This window comes from Stegostoma tigrinum, chromosome 9 (genome assembly GCF_030684315.1).
Source record: "Stegostoma tigrinum isolate sSteTig4 chromosome 9, sSteTig4.hap1, whole genome shotgun sequence".
Taxonomy (NCBI): Eukaryota; Metazoa; Chordata; class Chondrichthyes; order Orectolobiformes; family Stegostomatidae; genus Stegostoma; species Stegostoma tigrinum.
The window spans coordinates 18,415,587-18,427,844 of NC_081362.1; the positions used below are offsets into that span (position 1 = coordinate 18,415,587).

At 42.3% G+C, this 12,258-nt stretch overlaps 1 protein-coding gene across 6 annotated transcripts in view; it reads right to left on the minus strand.

The window, feature by feature from the left end:
* Positions 1-12,258, minus strand: part of LOC125455041 (metabotropic glutamate receptor 1-like) — a 248,161-nt gene that overhangs the window by 33,651 nt on the left and 202,252 nt on the right. For all 6 annotated transcript variants that reach the window (XR_007248131.2, XM_048536538.2, XM_048536541.2 and 3 more), the window contains exons 6-7: positions 3,298-3,466; positions 2,901-3,027 (exon numbers count right to left, since the gene is read on the minus strand). Coding sequence is in view for 5 of the 6 variants with exons in the window: in XM_048536538.2 (XP_048392495.1) it covers positions 2,901-3,027; positions 3,298-3,466 (296 nt within the window). In the remaining variant the exon portion in view is untranslated. The remainder of the gene's footprint in view (positions 1-2,900; positions 3,028-3,297; positions 3,467-12,258) is intronic.

A 12,258-nucleotide genomic window follows, 5' to 3' on the forward strand; every position in this document is an offset into this window, starting at 1 on the left:
AGATGCTGAGTTTCTTAAGTGCTCTCTGTGTTTGTTGCCAGTTTCCAGTATCAGCAGTATTTTGCCTTTATTCAACTGTTTCAATGATGTTGGTTGAGTGATAAATGTGGTCAGAACACAGCAGAAAATCTAACTGCCTTTCGAAATAATGCCCACAGGATCTTTGTTATCCAAGTATAAGAGCAGTCTCATCTAAAATATGACTCATCAAGCTCCTTGTGTACTACACTGGAGATGTCAGCCTGGATTTTTTGCACAAGTCTAAGGAAGCTTCTGCTTCAATACTGCAAGTACTATGCACTGAGCCAGCTCAACACATTGCACCTTCAATGTGCCATATATATGGAAAAGCCAAAGAAATCACAATTGGCTTCAGTTTTCCCATTATCCAAGTTATTGGTCAGAGACCCATTAAAGAGTGATTAATTAAAACATGGTCAGACATACCAAAGAGGCTAGTAGAGAACTGACTGATTAAGTTGCTGCATTATTGCCAAAGGTACTACTAACCACAAAGTAATATTAAAGCATCCTGTCTGACTGCTGAAATAATCCATACAGATTTCATTGTTCATTTTTCTTCTTCATTTAGAAGAGGATGAATTTATTACAGGCACCTGAAAATTAAACAATTCTGATTTTTAGGTGCATGAAATACACTCAAAATATGTGAATTAATGTTTGCAATAAATTAGTACCAGCTAGCCCTCTCCTTCCACCCAGAGCCTAAGGCTTTAGGTGAACTTTTTTCCTGTGCCCAACATGCGTTTTGTGTGTGTACACACCATTGTGTGGGAGATTAGGCTAAAGATGCCAAAGTGTGCAAGGACACCCCACTTCATGTGACAACCAAATGGGAAAGGTGCATTTTCAGTTCTTTCCAAATTTGTTGTGTGTCAATGAGACAGTGTTGCAGTTGGAACAGTTGGACAGAACCCTTCAAGAAAAAAGGGTGACTTTGGGTGAAGAAGGCCTGTTAGGGAGAAAGATCAGACAAAGGATTTCCTCAACCAAATTTAAACCAGCGAATTATATCCATGTAAATACTCTGTTTGCCTTTTTAAACCTTAATATTCTTTCATGTTTGCAGTGACCTGATACCAGTATAATAAATAATTCCTTCTAATTGATCTTTGGATAACGCATGTATTCAAATTTCATGTTACTTCCAGAAAAAAATGAAAACTAAGAGAAGACCTACTTAAGGTCTTTAACGTTACAATGAAATCTGAAGGAATAGACAAGGAGAAGATGTTTCCTCTTGCATAAAGTTAAAAACTAGCGGTCAATGTGAAAGATAGCTATGAATAAAACAGGTAAGGAATTCAGCAGAACCTTACCTGGCTAAAAGCTTGTGAGAATGTGAGACTTGCAACCACATAGAGTAGATCAATTGAATAGATCAGATACATGTAAGTGAATGCTTCATAACTATATGAGGACTAAATAAATGAAAGGACATTTTGATTGATGTGAGACGATATACAGTGAATGAGATTGTGTAACGATCAACATGTTGAACTGTTGGACTGAATGATCGATTCCTGTGCTGAACATCTACATAATGCTAATGAAAAGTAGCTATTTAGGCAGTGGTGGCTGTGAATCTATTACTCCAGCAATATTTAATATTGTGGGATTGGTGGGGGTGTGTGTTAGGAAACACATAGCATAGTATGGATCAATAAAAGCAAGGGGAAATATTAAAAACACAGTCTTTGACATTTTTCATAAAGGCCCAGATGAAAGAAATTGAGGGGAGTGTCCACTTTTCATCTAACTTGGTGGTAAGTCTAAAGCAGGCAGGATTCTGTCATCTTCTCCAATACGAACTGAAAGATCAGATCACGCACCTACTGTGTACTTAAGCGGTCACCCAGGGATAGTGATGTCCTCCCCCAGATCAATCGGGCTGCTGGCCAATTGGAGCCACAGAAGTCCAGAAGCAGTGGGCACAGGAGGTCAAAAGCTGACGTTTCGGGCCTAGACCCATCCCCCCAGACCTCCCACTGACTGAGGACGAACGGTCAGTCCTTAGCAAGGGGCTCACCTTTGTCCCCCTACAACCACACATCAAACAAAAAAGTTCTCTGATGAAGGGTCTAGGCCCGAAACGTCAGCTTTTGTGCTCCTGAGATGCTGCTTGGCCTGCTGTGTTCATCCAGCCTCACATATTATCTTGGAATTCTCCAGCATCTGCAGTTCCCATTATCTCTGGCACAGGAGGTGAGTTGTATCGGTGGTGGTTCGGGGAGGGGGGATAGTGGGGGAAGGGATATGATGTGGTGGGAGTGTGGAGTGCTGTGCAGGGACAGGGGCTTGTCAGGGGGCTAAGAGGCAAGGTCAGCTTCTACGCTCCCTCCAAGCTCACAAACATACATAGTTTGGAAAAGATCAAAGGCCTACACACCACCCCACCTAACCCAGCAGGCAGAACACATTGTTTATGGGCTACAATAGAATTAGAATGAGTTTTTTGTCACATGTACTCACATGAGTACAGTGAAAAGGTTATAACCCACCACTTACAGCACCATCTTAAGTACCAAGGTACCTAGGTACAGATTCTTAAGTACAAATTCTTCGGGGAAAAAAAGAAAAAGAAAGAAGTAAGAAGTTCAGCAATAAATTAGAAAAATAGAGAAATAGGAGTTCTGAAAAACATTCATCCCCACCTGCCAGGATCAGAGACAATCTATAACGTGACGAGGCCTTTAAGTTGTTGCTGATAGATCACTTAAGGATGTCAGTCAGTGACAGGATAATCAGATAATCTATTTCACTGATATCGGTTTGCAAGAAACACATTGACCAGGACACTGAAAAGAATTGTCCTCAGCAAAACCTTATTCTGAGGACCCTGCCCAAATGTCAGGCCAGTTTCCCAAAAATGGCCTTACCTGTGAGGTCAGCATTTGGCCACCAGCCCAGTTCACAGGCCCTGCATGTGAACTCATCCTGCATGTATTCATTCTCTTTGCAACTTGTGCAAATCCAGCAGCAGCTCACCTCTCCCTTCCGAATAACCTGTTGAAATAGAACAGAGAGCCACGTCAATAGAAATGAAAATAAAATGCAGGAGAGCACTCAGGCTGTCAAGAGATAAAAAGAGAGTTGACATTTTAGGGTGACAACCTTGCATCAGAAACAGAACTACTTCTGTCTCTCTGAAGGGCAGTGAAGAAAATATTTAGAAAGTAGTAGCTAATCACTGCAATTTGGGGGTTGACCTTCAGAATGAATCCAACCATCCCAATCCTTTGACAGATAATTTGTTACAGTGCCACTTGGACTCACCTTGATCTGACCTTTTGTACACGGCTCGCTACAGACAGAGCGCACCAACTTGGTCATGTTCATCTGAAGCTTGTTATCGTCAATGTCCAGCAACCCTTCATACCACGTCCCAATGTTAACATAGTCATACATACCATTCTCTGTCATTTGAAGATTCATAATATCATACCTGGCAATGCAAAGAAGAGGTTTAACTAGGACAAACAATTCTTTGGTGTGGATATTGTAGTGGTCCCACCACAAGGTAGAGAGCTTCACTCAATGGGAGTATGATCCCAAGACAATCAGATCAATAGCATTATAACACCAAGGGGGCAAGGCTTTCTGCTGGGAGAACAAGCTAATTCAATAAGCATTGAATCTATCATCATTCACAAGAGGAGGCCATTCAGTCCATCATGCTTTCTTTTTTGAAATAATTAGCCAATTTACTTAACACTTATCTTTTCCCCATAACTTTTTTATTTCCCTAATGATTTTTTGAAAGTTCAGCTTTTGCACTCAGATTGTTACCTGTTTATGAAAAAGGTCTTTTCTTTGCCTTGGTTCCTTCGCTAATTATTCTGATTCTGTGCCCTCTGGTTACCACACCTGTTGCCATTTACTCTATAAAAATCTTTCATGATTCTGAACCATGTATTAGACAATAAAGATTAAACATTTATTAAATATCTTCTTACCATTCTCTGAGCCAAGAACAACAATTTTAAGATCACTAGCCTCCAAATATAACTGAATCCCTCAGTCTTGGGGTGAATAAAGACTAAAATAAATTTGTAACATTTTGACCAGAAAAAACTCACTTTTCCCTGGATAAAAAGACTGAGATATAATCTTACAGAGGTCTTACAAATTTCAAAGGGATGAAAAGAAAACATAAAATAAAATCTGCTTCTATTTGTGGGTGAACCTTCGGCAAAAAGGCATGCATTTTAGATAGTCAAATAGAATCAAATAAAGAATTTATAAATAATTTCAATGTAAAGGTTGATGAGCATATGGAACTGATGGGAATATAGGAAGCAAACGGTATTGGTGCTTCTAAAGGGAGGCTTGATGCACACGTTAGCAAGGAGGAATTAGAGGCAGTGCAGGAAGGTTTAATTAGAGGGAGGAAGCTTGAGTATTGTATCAACATCAGCATGAACCAATTACCTGCTCCTATGTTACGTAATATATATATAAAACAGATTATAAATATAGCTATGTAATAAGTATTCTACATGTAATATGTATATCTATGTAATATACTCTGCCAACACTTCATTGAATAGTTTGAGAGAAGAAGCTAAAAGAGTGATGACAGCCAGAAGATGTGAAAGTCTAGAGTAGACACTTCTTCAGAAGTGGCTTTAAAGTGTCAACTCAGTTTTCTGTCCACAGATGCTGTCAGACCTGATGATTTTCTCTGATAATTCCTGTTTTTGTTTCAGATTCCACAACATCCGCAGTTCTTTGTTTGTTTTAGTGTTCAACCCTGGTTTGTGTGTGCTACTGAACTGAGGTACTCGTGCCTCCAATCGAATGTTGAAATGCTAGAGTGCTGTGTAAGTCACAATTGAAACCATTCACTAGATACCCCAGCATTGCACTGAATTCTAGAAACTAGCTAGGCAGTAAATGAGTAAAAAAGAAACTGGACTAAAGGATTTCATCTAAACTGCAAAACCAAGAATCCTGAAATTGACTGCTAATCTATCAACATTCCACTATCTGCTCTTCACGAATGACCCCTAAAGACTGGCCTGTATACCTTTTAACTTTTATCTTTCTCTTGGGCTCACTTCTAAGTGTGCGTGTGTTCTGTTATTATTACTCCTTGCATTTAGCAACTAATGAACTTACTCTTGATAACTCTAGAACGCCTGGTAATATTGGCTCCTTTGATAACATAAATGCATTTGGTCTGGCAGAAAGGCATCAACAAGGGAGGGGAACCTATGTAAATTAATCTTGCTGTGACCACCTAAGGAGTTTATAGATTAATAAAGACAAGAAACCTGTTCACCCCTCCTTACCTGGGAGCTTGACAATTTGAGGCTTCCCATCTGGAACCATTTTGACTCGGGGAACATCAACCAGCGTCTAGTTGTAAGACATGGAATCTTTTATGTTCAACCAATAGGGCCAAAGGGGTATTCTTTAAAAGTTTAACTCAAAAGATTGCAAAAGGGTGGCACTCCCTTAATATGAGAACAGAGTACCAGGCTGGATTGTCTGCTCAAGAACAGATTGAATGGAACTTGAACCCAAAGCCTGCTAAGTCAGAGCTGAGAGTACTATCACTGAACCACAATTGTGGCTAAGTCAGAGTACTTCCCACCTACTTTCACATCAGTTTTCCCCTCTGCACCTTCAACAAGATAGAGAGCAGGCCACACACCAGCTGGTTCAAATTGTTAGGTGTGCGTGTCTATTTAAAGGGATGTGAGTGAAGTGTCTGATTTAAAATAACAAGGTGTAATGGTGTCAACAAACAATCAGTGCACAGATATGTGCTTCAGCTCTGTGTATAAGCAAAGATAAATAAACTGTAGTTGGTGCATGTAGCTAATTTACATGCTAAAGGATGTAACCAGCATGCTCTGGAGGAGTGCTGAAGTTGTGGAGCTGCAGTTTCAGGTGGCTGAGGTTGGAAGGGTGCAATTTTTTCAGAAATAAAACAAGGCCGGTTAAAATATTCCCTATTTGGCTCCTACTGTTACATGTTTTCCCTAGTGTAGGAGACAGGAAGCAATTGAAACGATGAGTAAATTGTGCACATTGTGGTATAACTCATGTGATTGTTGAGTGGAATAAATCGTGCAAAGTTGAGAAGAAATTAAAAATAAGAAATTCAGAGGCCTAATGCCCTGTCATTTCCATCACAAGTGAACTGAGTAGTTGAAGAGTTCTGTCATTTAATAACACAAGTAATGGCAAACAATACGAGAATTCTAAATATTGGTTATGATGAAACAAAATGAAACAGAGACCTTTATTTGCTAAAAGGAATGATTCATGTTAAGAAAACAGGAATTGTTAATCAAGCAGGTTCACCTAGAGAAGCTGTGAAGAAGACAGGTATGATCCATTTAGTTGCAGAAGGTGGGAATCTCCATTTTACTTGTAAACACTGGGATTCCTTCATTTGACTGCACAGGGACAGGAAAAACTTCAATGCAGTAGTGCACAGAAGCAATATTAGTGTACTGCAGGGGTAAGTCTTTAAAGCAAGGAAAAGATGTAATCACATTAACAACGCAGGATAGCAGAAATCATATTGCCAGGAAGATTTAATTTCAGAGTTGGCCAAATCAAACACAGAATAGTTCATCCAGGAGAAAATATTTCTTAAGAGACAGACTTACTTCCAAACTAGAGACTGAATGAGAAGCTGAACAAGTTAATCCATTTTTGTCTTCAATTGTGACAATAGCTGATGGGTTACAGCTTGTCAAAGGGTAAAAGATGCAGCAGGTACTTTTGATCAAGTTCTGCAAACCTTTTATAGAAAAGTGTCAACATGTAATTCTGGAACAGTGACCTAGGTGTAGCAGTTTCAAGAGAACATGTGACTGCAAACAACTTAGGAAAGCCCTAGGTGTGTTAATAGAATAAGATGTTTATGAGTTTTGGTTACATTAGTTTTGTTTGTAGTCCATTTTAGAAAACCCCAAGGTATTAGTTTGAGAAGAATTGAAGATTGACTTCAGAAGAAAGTTTTAGTTTATCTCCTAACATTTCTCTGCAACATAGAGAATAAAGATAGTAGAGAATTTACACATATTTTACAATAAAGAATTCTTGCACTTGAGTGCGGATGTTTTGACCTGAATCTCTTCAATGATGGAAGGAAATGAATTATTTACGTCAAATAACCACTGACCAATGAACAGCCAGTCAGGGAACCACAAACTGATACAAGCTTGGTTACTGACTCCATAGTGCGAACTTGCATCTATATGCCTCTCTTTATAAAATAATCTAAATTCCAAAAATGATAATTGTATATTTTGCACAGCTGTATTTAGAAAAGCAAGAATCAAGAAGCAATCCCCAAGCAGTACAATTGAGGAAGTAGACATGTCAAGCTATCACTATGGGCAAATGAACCTAATGAACACATTGTAGTAAAAAGCTGACGCACTTCAACACAGATTTGCTGGCAGACTGAGAGTAACAATCTGCTCAGATAGGTTCAAGTGCTGGTGCATCTAATTCCATGGAATATTGAGATGGTGTGATCAACATCCACAGATTCGGCCACAGTGAAAAAGTTGCCTGCTTGAGAGATCCATGATATGGCCCAAAAGAAGGAAAAAGTCCAGGATATTGCATAAAACTAAGTATCTGCTTCAGGCAGACGGCTGTCATCTTCTGCGAAGGGAATTCAAAGATTAAAGGTTCTCCAGTCTAAGTGGGTCTATAGACGTCACACTGTCTGGAACAGATTCAAAGTTAAAGTCTTCAACTCAGAAACTTATCAATTTTCCAAATTCAAAGACAGTATATTCTAAGGGAACAGGAAGCCTCCAGGCTGCCTGAATTTCTGAATTCAAAGATGTGGAGGAGATGGGGTGGTGGAAAATAAAATTATATACTCAAAGATGTAGTGTTAATAATGGGAAATGTCTTGGGGGCGCTGAATGGAATGTGATGCTGCATTAGGATGTGAGGATCTGAAAGGGTTCATGCTCGAGAGTGCGAGTTGGCCTGTGGTGCAATTAAGTTCTCCTGCTTACCTTGCCTCCCGCTTCCATGACCAGCATAAACTACTATCCCATGATCCATGCTTCCACTTAATACAGCCTCATTTAAACCCCAGCATCAAAAGAGCTGTCTTTTAGAAAATGTTCAGTCAAAGTAGGGAAATGCAATATCAAAGTACTAATCATTTACAGTTGACTTAAGAGGTACTGAGACCTCAGTCAGCTGTGATTTGGAGGTGCTGGTGTTGTACTGGGGTGGACAGTGTCAGAAGTCACACAACACCCAGATTATAGTCCAGAGATAATGGGAATTGCAGATGCTGGAGAATTCCAAGATAATAAAATGTGAGGCTGGATGAACACAGCAGGCCAAGCAGCATCTCAGGAGCACAAAAGCTGACGTTTCGGGCCTAGACCCTTCATCAGAGAGGGGGATGGGGAGAGGGAGCTGGAATAAATAGGGAGAGAGGGGGAGGCGGACCGAAGATGGAGAGTAAAGAAGATAGGTGGAGAGAGTATAGGTGGGGAGGTAGGGAGGGGATAGGTCAGTCCAGGGAAGACGGACAGGTCAAGGAGGTGGGATGAGGTTAGTAGGTAGCTGGGGGTGCGGCTTGGTGTGGGAGGAAGGGATGGGTGAGAGGAAGAACCGGTTAGGGAGGCAGAGACAGGTTGGACTGGTTTTGGGATGCTGTGGGTGGGGGGGAAGAGCTGGGCTGGTTGTGTGGTGCAGTGGGGGGACGGGACGAACTAGGCTGGTTTAGGGATGCAGTAGGGGAAGGGGAGATTTGGAGCTGGTGAAGTCCACATTGATACCATATGGCTGCAGGGTTCCCAGGCGGAATATGAGTTGCTGTTCCTGCAACCTTCGGGTGGCATCATTGTGGCAGTGCAGGAGGCCCATGATGGACATGTCATCTAGAGAATGGGAGGGTTTGCGACTGGGAGGTGCAGTTGTTTGTTGCGAACTGAGCGGAGGTGTTCTGCAAAGCAGTCTCCAAGCCTCCGCTTGGTTTCCCCAATGTAGAGGAAGCCGCACCGGGTACAATGGATGCAGTATACCACATTGGCAGATGTGCAGGTGAACCTCTGCTTAATGTGGAATGTCATCTTGGGGCCTGGGATAGGGGTGAGGGAGGATGTGTGGGGACAAGTGTAGCATTTCCTGCGGTTGCAGGGGAAGGTGCCGGGTGTGGTGGGGTTGGAGGGCAGTGTGGAGCGAACAAGGGAGTCACGGAGAGAGTGGTCTCTCCGGAAAGCAGACAGGGGAGGGGATGGAAAAATGTCTTAGGTGGTGGGGTCGGATTGTAAATGGCGGAAGTGTCGGAGGATGATGCGTTGTATCCGGAGGTTGGTAGGGTGGTGTGTGAGAATGAGGGGGATCCTCTTAGGGCGGTTGTGGCGGGGGCAGGGTGTGAGGGATGTGTTGCGGGAAATACGGGAGATGCGGTCGAGGGCGTTCTCGATCACTGTGGGGGGAAAGTTGCGGTCCTTGAAGAACTTGGACATCTGGGATGTGCGGGAGTGGAATATCTTATCGTGGGAGCAGATGCGGCAGAGGCGGAGGAATTGGGAATAGGGGATGGAATTTTTGCAGGAGGGTGGGTGGGAGGAGGTGTATTCTAGGTAGCTGTGGGAGTCGGTGGGCCTGAAATGGACATCAGTTACAAGCTGGTTGCCTGAGATGGAGACTGAGAGGTCCAGGAAGGTGAGGGATGTGCTGGAGATGGCCCAGGTGAACTGAAGGTTGGGGTGGAAGGTGTTGGTGGAGTGGATGGGTGGAAGGTGTTGGGGATATGGTATCAATGTGGACTTCACCAGTTTCAAAATCTCCCCTTCCCCTACTGCATCCCTAAACCAGCCTAGTTCGTCCCCTCCCCCCACTGCACCACACAACCAGCCCAGCTCTTCCCCCCCACCCACAGCATCCCAAAACCAGTCCAACCTGTCTCTGCCTCCCTAACCGGTTCTTCCTCTCACCCATCCCTTCCTCCCACACCAAGCCGCACCCCCAGCTACCTACTAACCTCATCCCCCCTCCTTGACCTGTCCGTCTTCCCTGGTCTGACCTATCCCCTCCCTACCTCCCCACCTATACTCTCTCCACCTATCTTTTTTACTCTCCATCTTCGGTCCGCCTCCCCCTCTCTCCCTATTTATTCCATCTCCCTCTCCCCATCCCCCTCTCTGATGAAGGGTCTAGGCCCGAAACGTCAGCTTTTGTGCTCCTGAGATGCTGCTTGGCCTGCTGTGTTCATCCAGCCTCACATTTTATTATCCCAGATTATAGTCCATCAGGTTTCATTGGAATCAGAAGCTTTCAGAGCGCTGCTCTTTTGTCAGGTGCAGTGTACAGAGGGAAAAGATCCATTTCACCACTTCACAGGGATATTCTTGTCTCCCTGGTGCCTGCTGACCCATTTTGTCCCTGCCTTAGGCTATTAGTAGCTGAAACCCCCATCCCTGTCTTTGCCACCTCCAGACTCAGCAATTTCTATTGCTGTCGTAGGTAGCCATCAATCTTCTATCCTCCAGTCCATCCGTCTGTAGCCTAACAAAGTGAAACTCATTCATCCATCACGCCTGTGCTTTTGGCTTATATTTGCTCTGGGCTTAGCAATGCCTTGATTTTTAATATTCTTGTCCTTGTGTTCAAATCCCCCATCTCACCCATGACCCCTCCCAACTCTCCTTCAGCAATCTCAGAACACCGCATTCCTCCAATTCTTTGGCCAAACTTTGGTAGCTGTGCCTCAGTACCCTGTGTCACAGGAACTGATATAACTTTCTAAAAGCTCCCTACTTTGCTGCTTCTCTCTCCTCTTTCAAAATGCTCCCTGACATTGATTTGTCTCAAGTTTGCAGTCTGCTGTTTTGATCCCTCTTTTTGTGGCTCAGTGTCAATTATTGTCTGTTACAGATCCTGTGAAATATTGTGAGATGTTATTTTATGATAAGGCTGCTATATCAATGAAAATTGTTGTTGTTGAGCATTTCCAGCTTTATCTGTTTTTGTTTCGGATTTCACACGGACATATGACGTAGGTGTGAGACAAACTCTGTTCCAGGTGATAATTGTCTCAATGAAGTGAGAAGAGAGATAAAATGTGTGGCTACATCTGGAATTAAAGCTAACTGATAATTAGCTAGAATGTTCAATTAACACTAAAAGTTACTGAAGGAAAGAGTCAGAAAGCTTAAGATACTATTAATTCCTCATGAATTAATCCACCCAAGTTATTCCTGAAGACATTATGATGATCTAAAGTGCGGATGTGATTATATTACAAGATTAGGTGTCTACTCCATTTAAGTCTTGGTCCGAGCTGCTCAAACCTGTCTGATATTGGAGGAAGTTACGTGAGGGACAGAAAATGCTCATCAACTCCCAGGAGAGCCCACATTTGGATTCTTCTGACAGGATGCTTGGTGTGTGCTGAGTGGGTGTTTTTAGTTGTGTTTCTACCGCAGTTCAGGGTAGTTATTTTTGGCAGCATAGTATGTGGAAATTAACACGTTACACATGTATCGAAATTGCTCATCCAGAATAATAAGCTATGCTCATTAATGGGACACACACGCGATGCACGCTATGGAAATAAAACAACATTGCATTCAGTTACACTAGACATTCAATAAGAAAGATGACACAGGGAAACCACAGAATTGTAGATTAAGTAGTCACCTGTTGTTGGAAATGGAGTTGTGTAATTCAGGAGAGGGTGACTGAATCACTTGAAACTTTTCAGCTGATTAGAGAGAGAGAACTAACATGGATATGTAGTAAGGCATGCTTGATGAATTGGATTAATTTCTTTTTAGTAGTGGACAGGAGAATGTCAATGGATTTTTTTTGGGTTAGGAAATTGACTGAGTGACAGTGGATTGAGAGTAAGGATAAAGGATAGGGGTGCTTCAGTTGGGAGGATGTGACTTGTGGTCAGAGGGATCTGTTTGGCACCTCAGCTACTCGCTGTATTCATTAGCAACTTATACAATGGGATAGAAAGCCTCCTATAGAAATTTGCCAATGACATGTGGTAAGCAAGAAGAAGTGTAAGATTACAGATTCTGGTAAATTAAGTTAATGGGCAAAACTGTGGTCAATGGATTTTATTGTGGCTCAATATAAATCTAAGTAATGGGAGAGATGATGGCCTAGTGGTATTATCTCTGTATTGTTAATCTAGAGACCCAGATAATGTTCTGGGGACCCAGGTTTGAATCCTGCCATGGCAGATCGTGGGATTTGAATTCAAGAAAAAGAAATCTG